The sequence below is a fragment of the Varroa jacobsoni genome, unplaced genomic scaffold (genome assembly GCF_002532875.2).
Source record: "Varroa jacobsoni isolate VJ856 unplaced genomic scaffold, vjacob_1.0 scaffold_1414, whole genome shotgun sequence".
Classification (NCBI taxonomy): Eukaryota; Metazoa; Arthropoda; class Arachnida; order Mesostigmata; family Varroidae; genus Varroa; species Varroa jacobsoni.
In genome coordinates, this window is record NW_019214316.1 from 73,817 (window position 1) to 101,789 (window position 27,973).

The window sequence follows — 27,973 nt, forward strand, 5'->3', positions numbered from 1 at the left end:
TTCCGCGTGAAGAAACATGAAACGGCGGCGGTCACAACAGCCGGAATGGTAAAAGCCACAATGGGAGCATCAAGAGCCTCTCGAACTTGGCTTCCTTCTGCTTTACGTTATTTTGCCCTCGCTCTCGCATACCGATTTCGCTCAATTTGAGAAGCAAAACCACAAGTTGGCTCACCCCTCAAACCGTATCGACCAACGATCAAGCTGATTTGCACCGTGACATATACTGTGCTTCACTGTTGTTGACATACGTAAAGAAGAGAAGCGCCTTTATGGTAGGCAGATGGTGAAGTGTTGAGATTAGAGAAAACGATGCACTTATGCCCCGCGAAAACGTCAGGATGCAAATCCTCTTGCCAATGCAAGAAGGGGCCGCCTTCGAGTTCGTTCGAGTGACATCATTCGAAGGCACATGCGTAACTCACGAGTTGATCTAGCTGAATTAAGCGAAGTACGGATGTGATATTGAGTGCACCTGCATCATCGTTAAATTTTACGCGCAATAGGTACTTGATAATTATCAGTAGCCTACAATAGGTATCTTACGAAAAATTGGCGGGCTTGACTGATACCTCTCAATAACTTTCAGGGCCAGCAACCCTTCAGCAATGGGTGACAGTTCGTAACTCGGATCCGTATCAAAGGTGCGTGCAAATATGCGACAGTGAATCCAATTACGGAAGTGTTAAAATGCTGCTTCGACAAGATCATGTATATGCCTTTTTTGAGGTTAACCTTTTTCTGGACAGTACTTACGCGTAGAGAGGCATTTTCATGTGATGTCCAGCACTGATGGGCTTCTATCGCTTTGATGCCATACGCTAACCACTAAGCATGCTGTTCAGATGTCCAAAGGATTGAAATCGTGTATCCTCCAATTTTCTTTGTCTAAATAAATTGTCTTTGAAGGGAGTGAAAAGTAACCTCGCGGTACGAGAATTGGTCCAGAACAACCGTATAAACCAGGTGGGTGTAATTAAAATTAGGTGACTTCGCCGCTGAATTGATTATACAAGATGATCCAGTTTAGTCTTTTTTTTTTTTTTTAGTCTTGCCAATGCGTCATAGCGGTTTGTAAACAGTTCAGAGGACGTTTGTTGTCTTGCAGGATATCGGCCAAACGATTTCAATGCTATTTACTATTATTATTATTATTTTAATTGTTGTCCTTTCTTCTTAACTTCACGGCAGTTCTTACTCGCCTTTCATTACCATTGAATACATTGCTCAAGTCTAATAAATATTATATAAATTCAAATGAAACCCGTATAATAGTACTTTGTGTTGCATTTCTTTTTATTTTATTGTACTCCGTAGCAAGTTTATTTGGATTAAATGGTAACTCCCTGGTATGATAAGATCATTAACTTAGTTTCATTACCCTCTTCTATCATTTATGTCTTATAAACTTTGCCATCAACTTGGTCAGCGTACACGATCACAGTTAAACAGAAAATTGCCATTTGTAAACCCAGACGTTATCGGTCACGCTAACGATCAGTATTTTCGTTCTTTTATTTCTACTCATCATTCGAAATCAAGTGTTCGAGTACTACTCTTTCATCTTTCTCGCAATATTTTGTGACAAATAATATATCCAATCTCCAACAGTTCTGCCTGCCGCTGTTCGTTCAGGAAACAAACTTCGGTCGTGTAAATAGATCGAATCTCATTGCACGCCGCGAAAAAAATTAATCGGGAGTAAAAGATAATGAACTATCCAAAATCAACACTTCTTGCTCCATTTTTTATCTTTTTTTTTGAGAATTCTTCACGATTGTTGCGTGTTGTCTGGGTGAGCTATTTTGGGGCACTTTATTGCTGTTACTACTGCCACTGCCACTACCGCTGCTGTGATCCCGAGATATATAACGATCTCACTACCTACAGAATCATACACCGAAGATAAGTGCGGTTAAATCAATGAAGGATGTTTAAATTTCGATAATCTAAAAACTTCGTACCTTATCATATGTGACAATCAATTTAAAGATCTGTGAATATACCATCGATGTGCGATTCGATAAAAGAAACAAGTATTCATGCAGAAATAATATATCCAGAATCATATGTCGATATGATTCGTTCAAATATGATTGTTGAAGCATACCTGTGGGTTGCCATGGGGCATTTCCTTTGACCCAAATTTCCCCACCGTCTTCGGCTAAGCAGTATCGCCTTCCCTTCAGATTTTATCACTTTCCTATAACTTTTTCTATAACTGATTATGTACTTCCATTTTGAATCATGTTTCCACTATAATTATTACGGCAGGTCGTTTAATACACACGAGGTACGGCTACATACCCTCTGGACGATTATCAAGATCTTATAATTAAATGGTAAGTCTTTGTTAACAAGTTCGCATCATCGTACTGCCATATCTTCGAATAAGACGCCACCGCGCCTTCAATTAATAGAATTTGAAATATTTCGTTTGAAATCGGCCAAAAACTATCTAGTTAGGAAATGTACCGACCGATGTCAGACTATCGGATGAAATATCGTTGCTTTTTTGCCTTTGTTTCAATTATGTCTTGTTAACAACAGTATGGCAAGTCATCGTTTTTTTGCACGTGTTATTATTGTATATGTAAACAAGGTAAGATACAAATCAAAGATTTAAAGTCTTCGTACTCAGAAGCTTAGTCAGTTTATCAGCTGAATAGCAAAAAATTGCCAGTATGACGCCATGCGCCAACTGATCCTGACATATGGCAGAATAATCAGTCTTTCAGATACATTAAAATTTAACAGTGTGTTGATTATCATTGTGTTAAAGGCCAATTAGAACTAGAAAATGATAAAACGCAACTATATACGCAAATACTGCATAAAATTTATCGCACTAATGAGACAGAAAAGGAAAGACGGATATAATATGGACGTATGACTAATTAGAAGATTTTTCTAAAAACACTTTGTATCTTAAAATAGGACCAAAGGAGCAGGCTTCAAATGAATAGATACAAATTGTGCGTCATATTCTGTTTATATGTTATGAACAAGCTAGAGACACCACAAATATATGAACATTAAGTGCTGTATTTTCCTTCGTTGACTGTATATCTTGAAATATATCCTTTTTCATGTATTGACGTAATATACAGTATGGCTTGTATAATCCTACCTTCTTGTCTGAAGCGAATCAAGTTTTATATCTGTTTATGCATACATATATGTCACCGTCGGCTTTAAAGTGGATCTAACTCGTTTAGCGCTTAAATGTATTGCTTCAAGCAAGAGGAAATAGCGCAAGAAAAACAACGAAAAAAAAAACAGGGGAAAACTAGTTGACGCCAGAAAGCATCGAAGAAACCCTTCATTGACCCTAATGTCAAAGTGTGCGCTTGGCTATCACACACTGTCTCTTGCTTCTAAGTCACAATGTTCTAACATATCGTAGGGCCACGACCCATTACCAGCTAAAAACTGATCATTGCTCACAGCTGCGACAGAAAGGAATTCGCACGAGGCGTTACTTACCAGCAGCGCCATAAAATATTGTTTTATGTCTAGATAACTAAATATGAGAGGAAAAACAGAAATTAATGTTGACAAGAATGACGGTATACTTTTCCATCAAAGCAACGTTATCTGGCCCCCGGTCTTAAGGCATAGGATGAAGTGTTACAGAGCATTTGCTTGTTGCTCGGTTGATTTGACCGTGTCGTAGACCCACGCAGCGTCGTTTGTTTGGCCATGATCATGTAAGACCAAACATTGACCTAAGCCACAACTGAGAAAGGGTAACTATTATAGGTTCTAAAAATTCGAGACGTTGCGGTCATTAGCCACCCTCTTTTACTAAGCAGTGTCAATGGACATGCCGTGCTAATTAATGAAGTGAAAATAAAAGCGCAGCTTCTGTGAGATGATCTCGAAAAACATAAAGGAAGTAATACTATTCAGATGAAATATACCATGAGTTATCTACTGCTAGTCGTTTCTGTTTGTCTATAATATTTTCAACGCACGAATTTTTTTTTTGCTACTTTAACTTTATTTGTGATATGAACAAAAAAAAAAATCATGAGCATCGTTAGAGCGGATTTTCTAATAGATTCCGGGGAAATCTTCATTTGTTACCAGACCCTGTTCAGTTTTAATTAAATGTATCGACATTCATACTCTATCGCTAACTATCACTTTAGCATTTGACAACGTACCTGATGCGTTTAGCACCATCGCCTAACCTCTATTTTAATCTAACAAATGGTGATATTTCCGTTATTGAGACCACTAGTGTAACACTCTTGTTTTTGTTTCGGTACTGAATTACTAACGATATGTTATATTAGCGCTTCGTGCTATTCTATGAAGCATGTGATTTAGACAAACGCTTGCGTTAGTGTGCCTACGATAGAGCTAGTAAAAGTTAACACATATAGTTTCCCCTATTTTCCGCATTTACCCGTTCTGGATCGTCCGTAGGTGTCATTTGTCTATATTTATGGCCCACACTCATCATAGAATCATTATTATACATTGTTAGTCATATATACATATATATATATATATAAATCTAAAAATGAACGCAAATTCCATTCATTTAACGAGCGTATAGAGAAAAGGTCCAGTATTACATCGAACGAGCGGTATGCTACACGCGCAGGTTGGATTATACCGACTGCGACTTTGAGCGAGACGATTATTCTAAACTGTGATAAAGTACTATTTATTGGCGCTGTTGTGCCAGCCAGCCGGCCGGATAGTTAGTCTAATGATATCTGGATCGAGCCACTTCCACGCGATATCCCTGCCCGAATCCGCCCGTACTTTTCTCTACTCACTGCTGCCGAAATAACACTATTACGACTACGAATCAAGAAAACATAGGCGTAAAGCGGGATTTCGGCAAAGAGACGAAATACCGTCGCTTCGATCGGAACCGGTCAGGAAACATTCGCTACGGTCACCCTCCCTTCGCTTGGTCGGCACTGAGCTTCGAAGATTTGACAAACTCAGGTAAACGCGCCGCCACTGGCGATTCGTCAAGCAGGGGTAGCACCCAGTCCGGCCGCAGAAGCTTTTCATTTAATCGTCAATCGTTATTTGCGAACAGCTCATAACCGATAGCGGCATAAAACGGACGCGAATGATAGCAAAACGCTGTTTTTGGCGCCGGTACGTCAGTTTGCGTAATTCATCTGCACGTGGCTTCATTCTATTAGTGGCGCATGTGGCCTTTTCTTTCGCCCGGTAAGATAGAACCCTGTTCGTGGTCATGATATGGCCCTAGGGAAATTTATGGTTCCATCTCAGAAATTCAGGCGGCACATTGGTTTACATGAAAATTCTGGGACGGGAAGCGTGCGTAGTGGCTTGTTTATGAAACGTTTCGCTGTGTTCCTTTTACTGATGATACACTGGCAGACGACCAGCTGGAATATGAGAAACAAGTAGATAGAACACAACAGGCAAGAATGAGTTAATTCCATTATTGATCGGATAGCGATAATCTAATGAAAATATGTACATCTTGGTGTAGTTAAAATTCATAAAACTATGCTTAGCGTGTAAGTCTAGCTGTTTGCGCTGCTACGACGTGTAGTCCGCCTATAATCACGTCACGGTTATCTAAAACTGGGTGATTTAGCGAGACGGGGGTATAATCTAAGTTAGCGAATTATTAATTCTTTCATGTACATTGCCGAACGTTCTGCGTGTGGATTAGAAAAATGAACTTAGCTCTCCACCCGAACGGATAATGAATGGCAAACGTTCCTTTGTGCGCTTATGAGATTTGACAGAGTTTGTTGGCAGAAGAAATTCAGAGTACTAAAAAACGCAACGCGTACCTTGAACATGAAGCGTGCACCAGTCGAACGTACGTATTTACTTGATAACGAGGTTCGAAGAGGAAACATGAAACGTAAATAAATATATGTTTCAGATCTTACCGCATTGCTTTAGAAGTTTATTCGAACCTAGATTACTTCATGTGTCCTTATGCCTACTAGAACTGTATCATGGATATGAAGCAAGTCAAGAATCGAAAAATGCACTACAGATGCCCCTTGACCGTTAGCTCAACTTTGGCCGATGAAAGCAAACAGCTCCATTCATAATATTCCTCAACTGCCCTATGCACACGCCCGCCTCTTCCCGCCACTATGCATAGCTGTAAATAAAACATTCAGTAACTTTTCGACTCCGCTACCCAGAAATAGCATATACAGAAATATACCAACTATGTGTGGTGGGTAAAGCGTGCCTATTTCCATTAGTTGCGCTAATGGTATATTGATTAGCGGAGAATAGACCTGCTATTATAGATTGACGACCAGGTAACCGTCCCCAGCTGAGCTGTCTTCCGTGACGACCATCGAGACGCGTAAATGAATACAACCATAGTTTACTTCATTACAATGGCAGCGAATAGATCCGGCCATTTTGCTCTTTACTCGAGGCAGCAGCAGCAGCAGCAGCACCAACCAACTTATGTTACTAATTTGACATAGTTGTCTACCGTTAAGAAGCGGCGATATGAAAATAACAACTTACGCAATTTTCGTTATTGTAACATGCACTCGTCAATCGTGGCTTTTTAGGCCTCGCAAAACAATGGGTTATACTCTAAATGTACGTAGCCCATAGATAATTGAAACATTAAACAATGAGATACTCATCATGGTTGGCAAAATTCCTTTAGACTTTCGTAAATTGATTCTGAAGCAATGTGTCTCGTAATCAAGCCTCTATCGGATTTGACGGCGAAGTTTGTAAAGGTCGTTGAAAGGTTTTAGTAGGAATTTGAGAGATACCGTCGTGCGAATAGTTAAATACTATTCAAAGTAACTTGGGTAACGCTCACAGCGACCGTCGTCAACTTTTACTATTGATGTCTGAAGTATAATATAAAGTGAAATATATGCATGTTACTGTTGATTCGATGATACCAAACGATCGAGCAAGACCTGAAAAGATCTGAGATGAGAGTGACAATGTAAGGTGTATAGTGCGAAATCTTGTTCTGTTTACGTCCTCTGTGGTTTGATGCAGACCCTCATGGAACAGCGACTATAGAGTCAACTATGGCGGCGTCGTTGGGGTGCCCCAAGGATCAGACAGTTTTCAACGGACGACGCTTTTCAGCATGAGCAGCTCTAACCTTTATCGCGCGCTGGGCCGCGCCACGTTTTCTGGCAAGTGGTCATTTCTGTCGCCAAGTGTACGCTAGCCACTGGCGTGTCGCCGTCGCTTTCCGGGAATCCTAAAGAAACGTTTGTTTGCTTTCTGTTAACTGGTCAGTTCCCGGTCTGCGCGATACCCGGAAATTGCCGCATGAACGTACAATGAATACACTCCGTCGGTTGAGTCCGTCGAGTGTTCGTCAAACAACGCGCAGCGTCGGACTGACGCTTGCGACCGGTTGAAAATTCGTGAATTGTTCGAAACTAAGAAGAAGGAAGACATCTTGTCGATTTTCTTTCTTGTGGCTGATTGGCGTCGCGAACGGCTAGGAAGATTATAATAACATATGAGACACAGGAAAGTGCTAATGAATGCTAAGCTTTGGTCGTGTCTGCCTTCCTTCGTTTTGGTAATGGAGGTGTTTAGACAGGCGAAAAAGGGTGTAACGTTGGTATCTGTGAGCGTATTAAAGGCGACAATGTGAAAGTAAATGTGATCATCTTTGGAGACAGGGAGAAAATATGACAACAGGGGGTACTTCCTGTAATTTTTGATGAAATCGTCTCGGATTTAATTAATTCGAAAAAGAGATGAGATAAAACTTTGTATCCAACTGTATCAGGGTAGAAATTTTAAGTGAATATAGTCGCCTCACTGCCGTTTGTGTTGTAGACAAACTTTGACGAAATAACCCGTTTCTGTGATAACCAGAGCGTTTCGTTCCATGCCGTCAGAAAGAATCTATCTGAGAGGTACTAGGTTTATAAGATCTCTTATACAGTCTTGCGCAGTAAGATTGTAGCACATCAAGCTGTTACATAGTTGGATTTAATCAAACACCGAAGGTAGCTTTTTTTCTCCTGAAAATAGAGAAAGATTAAAGAGTGACATGCTACGATTTCTATAAGAGCTGATGTCTTTCAATGCCGAAACCTCTACAAACGATGCAAATCTAATTTAATCTATTTCACCTCACGATAGATATGGTGTTTGCACTGAAGATCGAACATTCTTCTTTGGCTCTCTCTGCCAAATGAACGCACAAACCGTTTCGCCTCTAAAAACTCCCTGCGAAAAGGCACGATGTTTTTGTGTGCTGAGACCATTACGATCTGTCAGAACTAGAAAGCCGCATTAGCTTCTAAACGAAAACGTAAAAATCTGTAGTAAATCGACTATGGCTGGTGGGCCTGTACACGTGTGGGAAAGTATCATTTACTCCCACCTATCGCTGAGAAGACAATAAGATCATCATATGTGAAGAAATTAAGTATACATTTGTCAAACGATATAAGAATATCTTTTCCATTTTTACCGTTAAACAATGAATAGTAAACTAAGAATGCCACCAAAGGAGATAAATGAGTACACGAAGTGCGACATGGACACACGGTTAGATTTCACCTCGGAAGAGTCGAGATTAAATTGATGATCGATACTCTGCTGAAGAAAACCAGTCATCTATGAGCGCTGCAAATAATTACAGAGTTGCCGTAAACGGACACCTCTCTTTCTTACGGAAACGTGTTTTATTTAAAAAAAAAAAAAAGCCGTACTCCAGAAGTAAACACCACATCGACAAGTTCGAAGAATGTTGTTAAGAGACTCGTCTACTGTATTCTATACTGAACTGCGTATGTGTCAATAGATAGACTAGAATTCTTTCATGCACATCCTAGCCAGCGAATAGTCTTCAAATTTTATTATTATTACCCAATGGGATTTGTCTACCCTTACATAGATAACAGTACATGTTTACAAGCCATGTTTTTTACAGAAACATTAAGTTAGCGTACGTGCACTTCTGCAAGCCATTACGGCTGACAATTCTGAGTATGACCTAAGATATCAGTTGTTATGAGTATGTACGCAACTTTATTGAAAACGACAAGCTGACAATGTCGAGACCGTGAGAATCGGCCAAAATTTTCACGTTAAACGTGAGTCAGAGACACATTAAAATAGAGATTGTTTTTGGCCGGAAACAGGCACCGACCTCTGTGACAGTAGCAGCTCAATGGGACAAGGCATCAAAGACGATTCGGACCGAATCGCGGCTATGAGAAGGAGTATCGCTGTATTCAGACAGACAGAACGAACTACTGACTAGAAGCAAAACTTTGATGCGATTGGAGCATTTTTCTTGCCTACGATGAGCAAACTGACAAGGAAAAACCGGCAATAAAACTCTACGCTGTGATGTCAGGATAGCTATGAACCAACAATAGAGTAGAAGTTTCCGTTTGCCCCTACACCCCAGCAATATGGTTGAATATGAGGCCGGTTGCGCGCCGTTGCGAGTGGCGCCAGGAGCAACCCAGCAATCGCTTGCTCGAAGGGAACGGATAACAAATATGCATGTCATGCCGAAGACGCAATACGAAGACATGCAGCATTACGGTAAAATTCCAGCAAGACCTTTGACGTTTACCGATACGTTCGTGTGTCGTACTTGTACTATACGAATGACCATTGACGTAGCATTCTGCTTGTTCTGGAGCGGGAAGGTTCACTGAAGAGCTCCTTTCTTTGTTGACGTAAGGTGGATATAATCCACACATATGACAATTCGTATCCAGTTTCTTGTGGAGGATACAATGAATGCCTGGCCAGGTCGTGAGGTCTACGGTTAAACGATTTGCTGATAAGTCGTGCTCACGCCTCCTCTACGTCGCGCCGTATGGTTTTGCTCAAAATAAGATTTTTAGAAACGATAAGGAAAGATTTTCAATGTTCTACTACAAAACAATGAACAGACCTATACAGAGAAAAAGAGCTTTGACTTAATCATGAATATCTGTAAAACGAATTTCAAAGTTAAAGTTAGGGGGGTAACGATCGCTTTGGTGTCGCGCGCTGAATCAGCAATTCATAATTACTAGATCATTTATATAGTGTGAATTAAGTAAATTCTGAATACTTACATAGGGAGCAATAGAAATATTGCGCCATTTGAAAAATCCTGTCAACAGCGTATTTGTACGTGTGATACCTTCTGACATAACATTGTTAATCTATAGAATAAAACGGAGAATAACTCTCTATTAGAAAGATGGTAGTCTTTATCAGGCTGTATATAATGTGTAATAAAACTCTCAGTTACTAAAGTTTAGGTGTAACCAACAAGGTGTTACTTTAAATGTATCCCTTACCCTTAATCCGTAGAGATAAGCCGTATGCCTATGAATGCCCTTTTGATATCTCATTATTATTATTTAGGCTCGTTATTAGTAAGATAATCTACGAGATGGCTAACAATGAACTGTTTAAGGATAACATTTCCTTTGGATCTCTGGTCAGTGAAATGATAGCTATTAACTTTACTGCGAAAGGGAAATTGTGTCAGATTTTACCACTGATCTGACCATTATTAAAGGAAAGATTTGCATTAGAAAGGATTCTCAAAAGCTCGCTCGTCAAAAAATACCATCCGAAATTTTGTAACGTTTAACTACCTTCTGTTTGTAATTTGTATGTATGTGTATGCGTATGCGTATGTGAATGTAACAATTTGTATGTGCGTAAATGTCAAGTTATTTATAACTGACAGGTTAAAAATTTATAAGTTGCAAATTGAGAGCTAGTTGGGGGAAAAAAAAGTGAAAAGTTACGTTTATTTTTTGAGAGTTTCAATTTATTGAGAGTTGGCTTTCGGTGTTCCCGTTGATCTTTACTTTTGGCTGTAGGAAATGAATGCCCGCGAGCGTCTTTATGAACATTCGTGGAATCGCGGTGGACATCGAACACAGGAACTAGTGGAGGGAAAAGGTATAACAGTAAACATATAGAAGTCTCACTAAGTCTCTCCCATATTAAAAGGAAAAATATAGATTACGCTACGATCGTCAAGTGCCATTAACCTATATTTTGCTTTCCATCGGCCTCTTGTCCGCGTTACGGCTAGTTTACAATATAAGATCTTTCGAGATAACGCTTGCAGGAAGTCGTTAGCCATTGTGACTGCATAGCATGGGTACACGACCATGTGCCCGAAGAGCCGGGCAACGAGATTGACGTCAACAAATGATCTTTCCTAAATAGCCAAGATCTTGCCTGATTACGTTACGGCGTAATCGGTAACGCTTATATCATAGATAGACACGCGGCCTGTTTGTTTCAAGCGCCCAGCGTGTCTGCTTACTGAACCTACGGATACGGTAACCTAGGCTTAAATCCGAACATGGACTCACATTGTTTCTTTGCTGGGAGCCCGCCGCTTGAAGCGGCACTTAACTGTTTAAATGCATGACGATGAAACGAACAGTAGTTCCTCGGTGTAGGATGAAGTAGAAAGAGAGGCAGCGATATCTCATGTCGTAGTTTATTTACTTCCGTTGCGCTTCGCCTGGCTTGCACAAATGCCATTGGATACTTCAATATCTGAGATATGCATCAAACGGTACTGGTCTTTAGCATGAGGCGACAACGGGTCTTTCGTTCTGCAAAGCATGATCAATACGGGTAGCTGTCTTCAGGTACGTCACTAGCGACGAGGACGAGCTTCGAACGCACGCGGGTGACTTCTGCTAGTATTCGTTTTGTTATTATCGCCCCCTATCAGTAGCTTTTGAAATTCAAAATAGCCGGCAGATGACTTGTACCGATTCTAATTCAGTTCTATCTTTCGAAGTCGATGTATCGCGGTCTAGTTTGTGGTCAGAGACTTGTCGCAGGATATTCAGTTAGTTGTCTGATAAAGTCTTGCATTGAGCGCGGAAAGGATCTTGCAGAGTTACGAATTGTCTTTCGCCTAATTTTAATGCTTTCACCAAACTCGTCCGGGTAAATTATAGTTAAATAAATGAGGTTTATTTTTAAGATCCAGTATATTATGAAGTGGATACGGGTGGTCCGAGTAGCTACGAGCCACATCATAGGTCTGAAGGAAACTTTTATTGGCACCCAACGAGTTCATTACTGGAAGTAGCAATAGTATTTTTAAAATTTCGCCATAAATCACTGTAATTATTATTTGTTTTCTAATCAGCTTCGATAATTTAGTCTTGCGCCAACAGGGACGTGTTACAGAAGTAGTAAAATAGTTTCCTAAACAAGATCTATTTAGATATACATTTCTAGGTGGCTCGCATAGGTGGGCGTTGATTTCTTATAACAGACATGGGCTTAACAATTAAGTAGAATTAATTAACAATTAAGTAGATTGAATGAAAAAAAAATATACTGGAGAATGTTTATCACAACATTGATGGTCCAATCGCCGTCGTCACTCTAACTAATTTTCTGTGTGTTGCAGTATTTGAACCGAATGAGACGGTGTATAGTAAGTGTCAAGTAGTTGAAGTACATAGTTATACAAAACATGGCAGACTCATTTAACAGCTTCAATGGGTAACGTGTTTTGGCTATGCTATAACATCTTTTTACATAACAGTTAGATTTTTACATTGTTAGTGAAATGACGATATAGCTCGTTATTACAACTGATCTGGAAGGAAAAAGATTCGTTTTGGTATATTATTTTGAGCGCACATGATCATTGCAATAACAATAGAAAATTATGTTACGACGGTTACAGTAAAAACAGCGATGATAGTGACATTGGGAACAACAAGGCCCGCAATGTTACCAAATGTGAAGGCTGCTATGAGGGACGACAGAGTGTCATGGTATTGGCCTGGCCTTTGCTATTCTTTGGACCTTCTCTTTGCCCGAATTCGTCCATAGAACGACCAGTGTTCTGGAACGCTACCGTGATATCGTGACATTTTGAGCCTACTTCTGTTACCTCAATGTGGCAGCGATTTCTGTCGGCGTTAGCCCCCCGGAGCGTAATTTTATTAGCTAGTCTCTGGCCTCCAAGCAAAGAGGCATTCAATTGGAAAGTTGGTGAGCAAATTGTTGAAAAGATAAAGGGCCGCGCTGTCTAAATGACATGCATTAAAAAAACAATAGAATCAGTACTTGGTAGTTTTTTTTTTCTATTATAAAACAACAAGGAAATCATTAATGGCTTTATTCTGGTTGGTTTTCCATTAATACCCGGTAGCAACCGGTAGAATCCGGACAGGATCACTTAAGGTCTATTTAGGCGTGATAAGGACCACTGTTTTGCTTCACTTTCTGTTCAGGACGTAAACGTGATAGCTATTCTACTACGTATTATTTCTATTTCTATTTCTAGAATGGTTCGGGTGGTTTCTAACGAAGCAGAAAAGCAAAAAACAAAATGTGCGGTGATGTTTATTAATATCGAGATATAAACTGTTATAATCCGAATTTGTTTTTTTCTAGAATGAAAAGTCCAATCGCTCCGTTCTGTAGAACATCCGTCAGTTTCATCATTACAGATACTAAATAATTTACAACGGAGTTTATTGCTGGTTTCCGTTATAGAAACTGAGACGATAGTTATTCTTCGTAACTGACATTAAATGTCAGTAAAAATAAGCCACGCAGTATTAAAACATGAAATCGACAAAAACAACCTCCTCATGGACTTCAACGCGTTAATTTATACTGACGAAATCTAGCTCACTTTTGTAAACAGACAGTGACGCTTCATGAAAATTTTGTTCACACTTACGACTCAGTGACTTCATTTTTGATGATATGTGTTTAAGAAGGAGGCCTTAATCCGTCCTAATTAACTGTTGTGTATAGGCATTTTCTATATGGGAATATGTGCTTATTTTTTTTTCATTTTTACTCGCACACGCTTGCAAAAGGGCTTTTCGTAAAGAGCTCGTGTGGTCGTTTCAGTATACGGATGAGAAAGCGTTTACTCTGGCTTTCGATGTATGTCTTAACGAGTCGACTAAAAAAAAAACACACATTCCACATCTCTGGTAAACGTTAACAGCTCACCAAAAAGGTCAGGTTTAGATTGTTCAGATACAATTGTTGGGACTGTTCCATTTCTATATGATTAGAGTTTTTTTTTTTTTTTTTTTTTAAATTTACTCAAAATCAGTGTATCATGATAAGCCCATAATGATGACGACATTGGAAACGATCAGCGTAAAGAATCATCCATCGACAGTCCAATAAAAATAAACGCATCCTACCCAGTCAATATTAGTTGTCCTTAAACCAGTAAAACCTGACTAATAATCTATATACACTTAATACAAACATTCACAGTAGAATTTCGAGGATTTAATTGTTTTTAATTCTAATCGTAATTAAATATACCTATTTATGGTAAGATTTTTCTAAGATATCTATTCAAAATTGATTCCAAACATTATGTCTCTATTTGGGCCATGTTTAAAATACCAAAGGAAATTGAACTAAGAAAAACAATGTATTGATGTGACCATATGAATGGATATATTGCGACTCCGTTATAATCGTAGATGATGATGATGCTCAAGTTGTGCCTTATCGATGCTCCACTGTAGCATAAATGCTTTCGTAGACATGGCCATGGCTAATGTTAATATCTGCTGCGCAGTGGTTCTTGCATCGCGTGCTAAGGCCATACTCGCAGGTCTATTTCTGGCTTCTCAAACCATGCAGATGCCGTGTAAGCACTGCTCGTTTTCTATGAGAAGGCCTTGCTCTTCAGGAATGCTCACTTCAGGCCGCATTGTTGTACCCACATTGCGATCTGAGATGGTGTCTTGCTTGTTGAGCCCTAGCTTTTATTGTAATTTTATCTGTGTAGGCTTGATGGTGCACCTTCACTGACCTATCGTATCAGACCTAGCTAAAAAGCCTAGCATGGATCCTGCAGGATTCTAGCCGTTAAAGGGAATTTCGATTTGCCATTACAGACGCTTCGGTCGACTGAATAATTAAAAATTGGGCTAATGAAATACGCTATGAAAAGTCGGATGACATAGCGTGACAAGCGTCACGAAAAACAAATAGTTTTCCACGGCGGGCTGTTGAATACGTTTTGACGTTCAGCCTCGCTACCTACCCCAGATCTCTGTTATACTTCGTTGCCTCTAACTTCGTTTGGGAGTTTATTTTGATTACTGTAAATACATCAGTATAATAATGCAGGCGTTGGTTTATTATAGCTTCGAAACCTTTCGCAAGAGTCGCTGACGCGCGAATCGGACGTCGAAATACCCTTGTTTAGGGATAAGGACTTCTTCCTTCTTTTCTATCGGCTTGAAAATACTGCCCTTCACAGGTCATTTAGATCAACGTAGGTGCACTGTCGGGGAACTTTTTGAAGAGAATTTCGGTGAGTGCAACCGGAAAAATGTTCCTCCATAGTCTTTCCCAGTTTTAATCCGTTTTACTGCCATAAGAACCTTATCCAATGGGCTATTTGGGATGTTGACAATTTTTTGCTTCTATATATTTTGCTATTTATCCTTATTTTGTCCTTTACTTCTTCTCATAGGTTTTTTCTACTTCATTTAGAATTCCGCCGTAATATTTTTCGGTGTTTGTTAGAATTCGGCATCTTCCTGCTCCATTATCCCTTCTGTATTCCATAAAGAGCCCTACTATGTTGGCTGGTTTCCAAACTTGAAGATACTCTTGCTCGTGGACGGTGTTGTTCTTATCGTAGCCACGCGACCGCTTGGACGCGATGAGGACAACGCATAACAAAAAACGAACCAGGTAAACAAAGACGTAGTTGCTCGTTTTGCACTGGAGGAGCTTTATTATAGAGCCTGCAGGAAATCAGGCTTCTACGAGGTTGACGATATATGTAGTTGTTCCAGATGCGGAGCAGTTAGGACAGATATCATTGTTATCTCTTGATATCATGTTCAGCACAAATTTCTGATATTAATTTTACACCCTTAACAAGACTCATATTATTTACATGACGCAAGGTGTTTTGATAATTTTATACACTCGTTCTGATGCGGTTATCAACTTGCACATATGAATTATTTCACCACAACTAGCAATGCTGAATAAATGAGCTTTGTAATTGTAAGCCTCGACAAAAATAACTAGTCGTTCTTTAGTCTCCTCTAGCTGAGTTCGTTGCCGTCGCAGCTAGATCGTGGAGAAACTGATACTAAGTACTTGGACTACTCAAAAAGAAAAAGGATTGCCGAGTTTCGACCCACGAAACCCCTCCATTCAGTATTTCTTCCGTAGTACGCCGTCGTGATTGTTGTGCAGGAGTCAACACCGCTATTTATAACCCGCTGTGCCCTGATCGTGGGCAAATCCTTAGTTTATTCGCTATGTAGATTGTTTTTGAGTCGCTACTTTATTCAGCAGAAGTGAGTCTTCCTGACGCTAATCACTATCGATCTTCCTAGTCATTTTATGGCGTCTCAGTGTGGGAGTCGTTGCGTGACTTTTGGTTGCCCATTAGTGCCAAATTGTTACGTTTTATTACTTCCGCCGGCGTTGTCGAGGAGAGTAACTAGATTTATAGCATTATAGTAGACGGACGAATGCTACAATGCAACTAATTTCAGAATTTCGCCACCGCCTTTGGACCGACTGTCGCGGGTAAAACGTGTTTAACAAAAGCGATGGCCGTTGAAAATGACAGCAGCAACGGTATCATTAACGATGGTACTGATGGGGTGGTTCATCGTCATTGCCGATGCATATTGTCAAGATTGCTTTTACAGAACTATTGACGTCTTTTTTTCGAAATGAGTGCAGATGCGCACCGGCGACTTCATTGAACAGCTGCTAGAACCACGTTGGCCGGAGCAGCAGCGCAAGGTAACCAACTACAGGTATAATCGCACCGACTTTACGATCAAACACCTACCTGTTTTGGCACCTACTGAGGACCTACAAGGACACAGTCGTTGATTTTCAATAGAAATTATAACGAGCATTTATATTATTATTGTCGTATTAATTCACTTCGCATTCAGGTGCCAGAGTAATTGTAGGCAACACTCATTTCTTGGAAAGAGCTAGAATAACGACGGGGAATTTTTCGTTCGCTTAGCGATCACCGCTGGGATTTATAAGACGTTTAGTTTAGGATGGTGATCAAACGACCAAAATGAATCTTTGTGCGTGACCGAAACGAGTCGCGCGTCGTCGCATTCCTTGCAAGAGGGGGTGTCGGTCTTGTTGATTCAGTCTCGATGGACGGATGGATGGATGGATGGATGGATGGCAAAACTACTCGAACAAATTTGCCTCCGCATTGCTATACTGATCTTAGCTGATCTTAGCTGAAGACTCATTTCAATACGATCGTAGAGTTAATATAATACATTGTACACAATAGAGTGAGCACAGTACGACCCGTTCTAGCGAAACTAAATTAATAATGTTGTTCAACGAGTTCTGTAGGATACACTTAAAGGAAGGTTGAACTGTATAGCTCAGGTGTTTTGCCCCCCTCATCCCCCAGTGAAACTTGAGCCTAGATTTTTTCCATTAGGTTCATTGTTTGCATGGCGATATTTTTTGTGCAGGACTTGCTTTTCGCAGCGGCTTTTCTTATAACGGTAATAATATCAGTTTCGAGTTCTTCTTTGGTGTTATTGACGATTATTTTGCATTGCGGCACCGTAGTAGCATTTTTACCTTAATCGATCTGTCAAATCGTTGTCTCTGTGATTGTTTATTAAGTAACCCGCCTTGCTACGAAACGATACCAACACGTTTTTGCATCGACAGTCAGGAAAATGGTTACAAGGACGCATGACCAATTAAATGATGAAAAGGATAAATCCGCAATTTTTAATCGGTATTCTTTCACCATAACTTCACCAACGGTAATAACCAAATCACTTTATCATAACTAAACAAGACACAAACAAAGCCTACTATCGGTATAGTAGACTAGATAGGAACAGTAGAACTAAATAGTAAGAAAGCAAAAAATAGAACAAATAAAAATGCTTTTGATGACAAAAACGGAACACGTCTGATAACAAAGCTCCAGATGTACAAAATACATTTCCGCTCTTTTTAATGGCCATCGTGTTATGTCTGCTTAATTCAATCAATTCAGCAAATTGCCCATTGAGACGTTGGAAAATACTTTTTCAGCTGTGATAACAGTTAGAGTGGTTGAACGATTGGCAACAATGAACAGACCAGTCGCATTTTTTAACGCGATTTTAACGATCAAATTGATTCCCTGATTTTTTTACAGTGTCGCAAATGATGAAGCCTTATGGAATCATAGATCTGAGGATATCTATAGCTCTGCCAGATCTCTGAACAACTTAAAAGCGATTGTTAACCCTTTGTGCGTGTTTTAACATCAATGAGTACAAAAGCAGACGTGTCAATCAAGTGCAGTAGTAAAAAGCGAATTCAACTAACGCTGGTAACAGGCGGAGTACTTACGGTCTAGAAAGCAACGCTGACGAGGGTAGGAAGCGTGGGGCCTTATAGCCTAGGGCTCGTCCAGCCATTGGTGCCAAATAAAATAAATGAGTTATATCTTGGCATTTGTATTTCCAGGTGAAGAAGTGCCTCAGAGGTACAATAACTGAGAATGGCCGATCTCAACCAAATGGACAATTACGGAGAGCTCCGTAAACCCGGCACCCTCGGTATCGTGTGGACAAGAAGACGCAGAATCATTCTTACAATACTTGTCATTGGTATGAGGGGTTGCGGTTCTCATTAGTGAATTTATGTTTTCAGATATCGCAATCGTATCTATACAGGTACATTGCATTAACGTTCCCGTCTCGCTCACTCATTCTGCTGGGACATTGGCACTGTTGCTCATTGCCACTAACCTAGTTACCTCGCTACGACCAACCCACACTTAGCCATATTGCCTTCCGGCTTTATGTCGGATCCTGTCCCCTAAAATCGTAAGCGGCCACGTTTCCGAGGCTTATTATTTCGCGGATTATTCGAATGAAGATCAGCACTCGATATTTTAAGCGACATTTGTCACGTACGCAACCAGAGCACCAAGCTCCAGTATAAGTAGATAGATACATTTTTACCAGCTACCCAACGGACGTTTGCTGCGTTACATACATTAACGGAGCTATAAAAAAGCAAGACAATAGAAAACACAAGCTGGGCAATTGAATCTAACTTATCTAATCTGTTTGTGTAAAGGAACGCTACTTGAAAGCTCGTGCTATGCTCTGATGGCTCCGTTCTTCCCTGATGAGGTAAGCCGTATTTTTCGAAGGCGCTCGCTTACTATGAATAGGTTCGAACGAAATACTTCACCGAAGACTAACCATCGTATTTGGCGCTGCACTTCGTATTCTGAACCGGCAAAGAAAGAATGAAATTTGATTTGAAAGCAGTGCAACTAAAGACGTCATATTTTGTACGTGTCATGAACAATAGTATCAGTGGTTCGGGATAAAGTCTTTTTGACAAAAATTAAATAATGAGATCATTATGCACTTTATCCCCCAGGCACAAAGCAAAGGAAACTCTGCGACACAATTTGGCATCGTCTTCGGAACCTATCCATTTGTTGGGTTTATTTTCAGTCCTATTTGTGGAAAACTGGTAAGAACTATCGTAAAAAAATAGAAAAGTACACGACTAACGTGACGTAACGTATCGCGTGGCGAGTTAGTGTAGTTACATATAAACTGGGGAACTTACGGGTCTTCTCACCTCAAACAGTGAACATCTACCTAGCAGTTCATGAATCAGCCCCACTTCTCAAGGTCACAGCAGTACAACAACGTAATGATAAAAGCCAGTACATAATGTAACGACATCGTGCTTTGAAGGATATCGGCAAAATATTTTACTAAGTACATGTAATAAACTGTGCAATAAATTAAGCACGCATCGTCTTCAATGCCATTCTTGTAATCACAACGGTTAAATCGTCCACGAATCAATCTAAGAGGTAGCCATTGAAGAAACAATGAAGAGCTGAATAAATATAGTACTTTTCAAGTTAACCATATTGGCCGAGTATATCCTTCTGACAAAGTACGTTATTATGTAACTGTTCTATAAACTTTTTCTTTTTTTTGGATATACGGCGTTGCAGTTATTAATGAAAGTAAAACCAAAGACGATGCTCATCTGCGGAATGCTAATCGACGGGATTTTTCTTATTATGATGGGGTGAGTAGCGGTCGTACTCGAAACACATAAAGACAAAACTTAAACTTGGGCCGAAAACGCAACGTAGATAATGATAGCATTGTAAATACCAATACCGTTCTAATCGATAGTCAGTTCATCTAGGCCAATTGTCCTTATATAGAATGAAACGTACATCTTCTTGTCCTAATCGTATTCTCGTTTTTGCTTAATGACGATAATATTAGACAATCAAAACAGATATATCGATAGAGTATTTACGTGATTCAAGCGATAGTATGGACGATTGTTCCATCTACACTAATTCATCAACGTCAATTTCTTATGTGTTCTGAACTGTGAGCCCAAAATGAAAAGGGACAGAATTTCTGTTCCATAGAATCGTTCACTCCGTGTGAGTTGAAAGGGAAAGAACATTTATCATACTTCTTTTTATAATGGGTCTTTTCCTGTAAGGAAAAGTCACAAGATGACAGTCACGTGTCATTGAGAACACGAGCAATTGGCATCAATTCTTACCAATCGCATGATGGTTTGTCAAACAACAATTTGATGCATGAATAACTCTTCTTGTCGGGGTAAACGTTTCGTTGTACTTGCGACAGACGAAACACGTCTTTCGGGGATGCCCCTCAACGTTCTACTGCGTCATGCTAACCGTAAAGTTTAATGTTCTGCCGTTAGTTTCTCACTGAGAATTTTAGATAGGGTAATCTATCATTCGTCAACCATTTTGCCTCCTCATGCATGACGCTAAACGGCTAAACAAAGTAGAAAGCGTGCTCACATGGTTCGGATTGCCGATAAAGCGGACCATCGTCCAAGACACAGTCAGGCGGTCACCTGTTCACAGAATCCGCCGTGCAACCCGATATAATTTTTCTGTACGATATTTCTCTGAGAGCTCGCTTGGTCAATTATGGGGTCACAAAGTTTCGTGGAATGAAACAACAATTTTTGGGCATATTGATGATCGGCCGACGAGGCCGGAACGCTGACTGACAAATACGCATATTACGTATAGAAGTTTGTGTAGTTTTGGGATTACCCGAACATAGAAAATAAGTCAATCTTACAAGCTAATGTGGTAAGAAATACGTATGTGTCTCAACTCGTTTAAATTGCGTCTCAAACTTTTACAAGTTGTAGTAGACAGTAAACTTAAGTAAGAATTGAGCCAGAGGAATTAGATTGCAGTATCTCCCAGTGCTAATTGTTTGCGTTATCTTGGCGTCGAGGAATAACATAAGAGTGCAAATATAACGGTTCGACACAAAAAATCGGTTTCGACAAAAGGGTACAACCAATACGAACGTGTAGACATGTATTATTTAGTGTTTCTGATTTTTTTCTATACGTGAGTGCTCTTACGATCTAGTACAGCGGAAGTCACCACTACCGGCTCCTATTGAATAAGTGCTAAGGTCAGCTGAGAAACGATATCTTATTTTGCCTCTAGACGTGCTGGAGGCGCTGGGTCTTCTGGATAAAGTAGAATCTGATTCTAGCAACGATATCGAACGCAGTGCTTCACAGTTTCAAATGTTAGGTGCGAGTGACGTAGAAAAGCGTATTTTTTTGTAATATATTTTAGTTTATGATGTAAAAAAGTCGAAAAGATGTACTGGTCTTGCCCATAACGTCCTCCTGGTTATTTCACAACAAGTTTTCTTTTTTCTCTATTTATTGCAGCTGCAAATCTTGTAGCCACTTTGGGGGTTGAGCATGTTAGGCGTCAACTTAAACAAAACAAACTTGACATGGACTTCGATTTAAGTTGTAAAATTAAAGGTGTAAAAAATACTCATGATATACAATGCATATAGAAGAAGCTGGAATTAACCAAGATTGATTTCACCAAAAAGCATCCGCTGCGCCGTAGCGTTTTATGGCCTTTGTAACTACGAGAAATGTCTAAATCACGAAAAAAGTCCAAAAACGATTCTTCCAGGCGACTATTGTTATATAAAAAACGTTGGCTAATATATATATATATAATATTTGTGCTCTATTCAAAAATGCTGGGAATGAGGCTGGTTTAGAGTAGTACAACCTCCACGCTGCTAATATACTGAATAAATTTATCGACTCGACGAAATTGGTTCATTGAGGTTCACTGTTCGATACAAAAGGCTGATATTTCCTGAGACACAATTTTCTGACTTGTTTCGTAGCTTTTTTTGGTCGCAAAAAAAAGGCAAGCTTCATAAGAGGAGACCGCGCTAATATCTGACCCCGAAGTCGGCAGCCGTTTCGACAACTGGCCTTGTGTCATGCGTCTTTTCAAGAGAGGGGCCTCGGGTTTTGAAAACAGAGTGCGCCAGCAGGACCTAACGTTTTTAACGTATTTAAACTTGCATGACAATGTTTCATAGTTGAGGTGTTATACGAGTCGACTACGAAATATGTCCATAGCACAACAGCTTTCCATGGCTCGACTCATAAGTACGACACGCTAAAATTTGTCAAACTATCAGTTTTTTCTTTGTTTGTTTTTCAACTATTGCAGAAGTCTTCAGTACGTTAATGATTCGAAGTGGTTTTTCGCGCTTAGCGTTCTAATTCGGTTTATTGAAGCAATTGGTTCTTTCGCATCCATCACATGCTACTACGCTATAGCCTCTTCTGAATTTTCCGAAAAAGTGCACTTTTTCGTCGTGAGTTACTTTAAGTTCTCTCAACAAATATATATATATTAGAAGCGTAAATAATTACTGCTCTTACCACGTTAATCTATTGCTAACGACAGTGAATCGTCAACAATGCCTTACGCGATTATTATGATGGAGATCTGCTAGAACCACTGCGGTGTATCCAGCACCCAGTAGTGCTTGTGGTAATTGATGAAACGCTTTTTCGTACTTCGTTTTGTGTCTGATTGTTTCTGGTGCACGATATGCGCACCTAGAGACCCGTATCAAAATCAGGCCGCTAATTATCGAAGTATGTTTATATACTAAACGAAAAACACTACTTGAATTATACCCAAAATGGGGGTCTAATGATCCATACACGCGCTCTATTTGTTGCCTAAGCCGTGAAGTAGAGCATTACCATATGGATCTCGTGTGCTGAAAATGCTTCATAGATCGCCACTGTTAGTAGCGTTAACAACATATATATATACATATATATATAAACAAAAAAAATTCATTAGGATAACGTATGCTGTGATCATTTTCTAGCCATTAATTGAGACCATTTTCGGCCTCGGGATCATAACTGGCCCAACGCTTGGAGGAAGCCTCTTCGATGTAAGTATAGAAGGTGCGGTAGTTCTCTGCTCGCTTTGAGCGTCGAATAGCGTCCTGCTAGGATTCTTGAAAAGCATTCAGGCTCAGTTAACTAAGTGTTCACTTGAATTTGGATCCAAGCGGCGTTCTTCAGACTAGGCCGAAGGAACTTCGAATAGTATATTGATTATGGAGTCGTTCTTTTCGTTTTTATTAAAATGCTTTGCAGTTAGCAGAGAGATCTGGAATGCCCATATGAATATCTATACTACTAAGCTACTTCGTCAAGTATTTCCATCGTTTTCAAAAAAAAAAAAAAAAAAAAAAGATTACGAAGCTATCAACAACGAATTAACACCAATCATATATACACGTGCGATTATGTGTATCGCCTGACTTGTTTTTATTTTTTGATCTATTTGTTCTTCCTCTATTTTTCCCATTTCCCCCTCGGATTGTAACCTGCGACATGTTCCGCAATCGACGGCTGTGGCGCTGCTATTCGTGACATCGGTGACGAACCATTCACTCGGGGGCGCAATAACGCCAACGCTTGATTCCTAATTCGATGTTGTCATCTGGATACACCGCTGGCTATTCTTTGTTTGTTTCTACGGATCTGCCTACGTATGAAGCTTGGTGGATACACCTTGCCTTTTGCGCTATTTGGCACCTGCACAATTCTGTTCGCCTTTATTACGCTAGCGTTCTTGCCTGAACTAAGTGAGACCTTAGACCGCTACTGTTAAGGTTTTATTGAGACGCGAAAGAGGCTTTTGCACCTTTATATGCTATATACGTTCAAGCACTAAATACGATAAGTATCAAGAAGGCATAACGCCGTTATATACTGGCTAAAAAACAAATGAATGGGGGTCTATTATGCTTCGTGTGAGATTTTTTTTGCACAGTGCCTTATATAAACGCAGCGCGTAGTCATTACATCAATACCGCACATGTTTCGAATCTAGTTTTTGATATTGACCGTAATCGAGGAAGCACTCACAGTGAAATCTTACATGCTTACAAGATTATTTAGTTTATAATATTTATTTTGCCTATTTGTCCTGAACTCTCTTTCAGAATCGCAAGACAAAACACCCGAAAAAGGCCTCAAAGACCTGTACATTCCACAGGTAGCACAATGGCGATTTCCTCAAATACCTAGAACGATTAGATAAACGATTATTTAGACACCCAAAAATCGACTACTAATATTTAGAAAATCTATCAGCATATCTCACAAGATGAAACGATTTACGCGACATTACGTTTTAGATTTTTCGAAATCATTCTTAGGGCATCTGTGTTTTTTCGGACGTCCACCCCGTTCGCCGAGCTAATTCGCGTGCATCTAGATTCTCTAGGCATTCGTGAGGTTCCGTAATTAGCTGCACCTGAACCTACCTACCTACCTAAAAACATGTAAGATGAATATGAGATAACATGATGTTTTTTTATGTAATCGTTTTTCACAGGTGATTCTGAACTATTTTATGGTTGTGGTGTGCTTTATTCTTATCAGTTTCAATGAGGCGACCTTGTCCATCCAACTGGGAAAGTTTGGCCTAGGCGAGAGTGCGAAAGGAGCCTGTTTTATCGTGCCTGGGGGCATTTACGCAATTTGCAGTATCACATGGGGCGCCTTCTGCCGCAGAGTGGTTCGTAGGGAGTAATTTATTTGTTATTTTATCAAATATCTAGTGTGATTAATAACACGATAAATACATTCAGTGAATCGTTGGCAAATGTATGTTAGTCACTTAATTCAGGTAACCAGAGTATTACATTTTTTCGTAAGATAATATTCTTTAACGACAAATTATAGATGTAAGACAACAACTTGCCCTTAACAAAACGTAGATTTTCTTATGGGGCTTAACCTAACTATAGCTCTCTCAAAATGGCAAATCATAAGGTATTCATTTTCACCAGTTTTGGCTAATCTTCATTGACAGGCGGATGGCAGGTATTTTGTTCTCTTTGGCGGTGTAGTAGCGCTCTTTGGCCTGCTGATCCTTGGTCCAGTACCGTGGTTAAATTTCGAAGCGTAAGTTTAAAAATAGTTAATGTCGGCATATAAATAGCAGAAGTAAATCCGAATTATTTAGAGTTTGATGACCGCTTGCACATTCGATTCTGAACTAAATAGAAATTACTCTATCCTCATAATTAATATGAGTATATTTCATATATTTAATGAGAATTAAATAATTATATGATAGATATATGACCAGAAATTTATGTACGGTAGGATGCATGCATGATCACACAAATGCCACAAGTTCCTTGTCGCTCAAAATTACAGTCAACTATGGATCGTGCTGGTGGCACAGGCCTTTATAGGTTTTGGAGACGGTGCGATATACGTATGCAGTTTTATGCATACTCTCATGTTCCTCACGTAAGTAATCACCCAAAGGTTATCATTAAGCATAAGGAAAAATTACCAAGGACAACTCTGGTGTCCACGTACAGATATGATGCATGACAAAATGGCGAGGCTTACACGGGCCATAAAGACGAAGCGTAGCGTTACCTCGTGCACTTCCATCGACAGCCAAACTCTATCGAACTGAATAGTATTTTTCATTTGTTTTTATAACTGTACAGCCAAACGCGGGGATTCGACAATGACTTCGGCACGTACGCTCTTCTAGCGGGAATATTCTCATCGGCTTTATCACTTGGGTAAGAGCTTGAAATCTAGTGTTTACAATATACAATTTTAAAAAATTGCGCCATTCGAGGTTAGCAATGTATGCTTCCTTTGTGTATTTTAAGTACACTATCTAGAAAAAATGGTTTTGATGGTGTCTTTATGAAGCTACCTATTTTATTCTTTACTGGAATGCTTTCAGTGGCTTTGCGGGACCTATCATCGGTGGAATCCTTCTCGATCTCGAAAGCTACGAGTATTCAACAGGATGGATTGCTTTTATACTTGCTGTTGGGGTAAGTATGGGGAGCTCATCAGAAGTACTTCGACAAGCTTTTTTTAGTCGACACAAGCTGGATGCGACACATCCCGTTGATTAATGTAATTCATTGTACCAATAAAATATTGAATCAATCGATGGCGTACTTTACAGCTGCTATTGATTTTACTGAGCGTAATCCGAGATCGCATCGCTGGTATCGACCTCCGTGAAGAACATCTGAAGCCGCCTGCTTCGAAGGTCAGATTTCCACAGAAAAGCTTTCCTATTTAAACGTTTCCAGGCCCAAAACCGATTAATCCTGGTACTTGGAAATTGAATCCGTTATTATTACTGTTTGAAATGTCACTGCCGGCATAAAGAAAGAAAGCAATTTTTTTTATAACAAGATAAGTATTACTAAACTAATGGATCTCGTATGGAAAAGTTATCTTAGTGTGAATAATCTTATAAATTGATTAGGAGACTGCTTTCTTCAACCTAGTATCTTTTTAAATATCCTAGTTATAAGCAGATAATAATTATTGAACATTACATTCATATGGTAAACTTTTCGAAGAGGGTCTCTTAAGTACTCTTCTGTTCGTTTGCTTCTGTTAGCCTTCAACTACTCAAAAAGTGGGCGTCGAAGAGGCAAATTCTGTACCTGCAATTGCCGGTGCGCCGCCAAATTACGACAACGGCAGAGACTCTGGACATGACAATCCGGCGATGGAGATGACACATCTTTAAAAAGCATTTAGATAGAATGAGGATCAGCCAAAGCCATCGTAAGCGTTCCCTCTCCGGAACGACCTCATTTCTAAGACTTTCAACTCACGAAAAGCTCATATAAAACTTCACCAAATATTCACTGTATAGACTTTACCTCGTAACTCATGTCACGTTAATTATTTTTCATAATTAGCTGATACAATCCCAATAAGATGGAACAGCTAGAACGGTAGAGCGTACATTTCAGCGAGATTTGCGCAACTCTGCACCCAAGAAAGGTCAAGCTATTAAGCTGGAGTAGGCTTCAAGCACACGTGTTGGGGGTTGTTCGCCAGTGTGACCTATACTCATATTTTGTTAAAGTCAGCACCGATGCGCAGAACCTAGAAGGATAATGGAGCTAGCGAAGGTTAGATTAGGCATTATTTGTCTGTTTGGCGGCTTAATTCAAAGTAAGGTAGGGTACACAGGTAAGTACAGATTCTAGATGTTTTGTTCGAAGAAAGAACGCCAGTAAATATATTATCTGTTTGCGTGCGACTCGATCTTGTTCTATACTTACAGCTGCTAACACGATGTCGGTACGGGACAGACGATTAACCCATTAGACACTGTTCTGTACCGCATAAATAACCGGTTTAGGAGAGCAATGACACCGTGCAAAAACGGAGCCATCTTGACTACACAGACAAAGACCCAGAATTTTGCAACGGCTAACATCTTACGTTATGCTTTAGAAATATACTTTAGAAAAACTCTATGTATGCACAACGCGAGGCTCGTTACGGTCATACGATTCATAGTTGCAACTTTTTTTTATCGAAGAGAACACAGAGGGTCATATTTCGGCCAATACATATCTTCAACGCAAAATCATATTGTTTCGCATATAGCTATATAGACATATTTGAGCTAGGGCTTTTGAACTACGCTTAAATAAGGCTAGAATCGTTCAAGCCGTGAAGAAAACACTAGAAATTGCTCGAATAAAAAATGATGCACTTTATTTCAACCAAACCCAAACAGTTCGATAAA

At 39.7% G+C, this 27,973-nt stretch overlaps 1 protein-coding gene across 13 annotated transcripts; it reads left to right on the forward strand.

Moving 5' to 3' along the window:
- Positions 1-64: 64 nt before the first annotated feature.
- Positions 65-27,973, forward strand: LOC111269794 (MFS-type transporter SLC18B1). Of its 13 annotated transcripts, XM_022849625.2 has the most exons (20): positions 65-506; positions 590-644; positions 910-966; positions 2,275-2,342; positions 10,824-10,905; positions 18,472-18,614; positions 19,090-19,145; positions 19,402-19,497; positions 19,997-20,073; positions 22,562-22,709; positions 23,238-23,306; positions 23,921-24,008; positions 24,369-24,421; positions 24,764-24,946; positions 25,244-25,335; positions 25,594-25,689; positions 25,899-25,976; positions 26,147-26,240; positions 26,378-26,464; positions 26,825-27,973. In XM_022849625.2, the coding sequence occupies exons 6-20, from the start codon at positions 18,506-18,508 to the stop codon at positions 26,954-26,956; spliced, it is 1,458 nt and encodes a 485-aa protein (XP_022705360.1). In that variant the 5' UTR covers positions 65-506; positions 590-644; positions 910-966; positions 2,275-2,342; positions 10,824-10,905; positions 18,472-18,505; the 3' UTR covers positions 26,957-27,973. The 13 variants fall into 13 exon arrangements, with proteins under 13 accessions (XP_022705360.1, XP_022705356.1, XP_022705357.1 ...); XM_022849621.2 differs by having other exon boundaries at positions 590-966; XM_022849622.2 differs by lacking the exon at positions 10,824-10,905 and having other exon boundaries at positions 590-966.

What these genes read in the sequence shown, in the direction of transcription:
- LOC111269794 (XM_022849621.2), top strand. Translation starts at nt 18,506, where the DNA reads ATGGCCGATCTCAACCAAATGGACAATTACGGAGAGCTCCGTAAACCC. An exon ending in AAAAAGTGCACTTTTTCGTC is followed by an intron (nt 22,710 to 23,237) that starts GTGAGTTACTTT and finishes ATCATTTTCTAG; the next exon opens with CCATTAATTGAGACCATTTT. An exon ending in TCATCGGCTTTATCACTTGG is followed by an intron (nt 25,977 to 26,146) that starts GTAAGAGCTTGA and finishes GAATGCTTTCAG; the next exon opens with TGGCTTTGCGGGACCTATCA.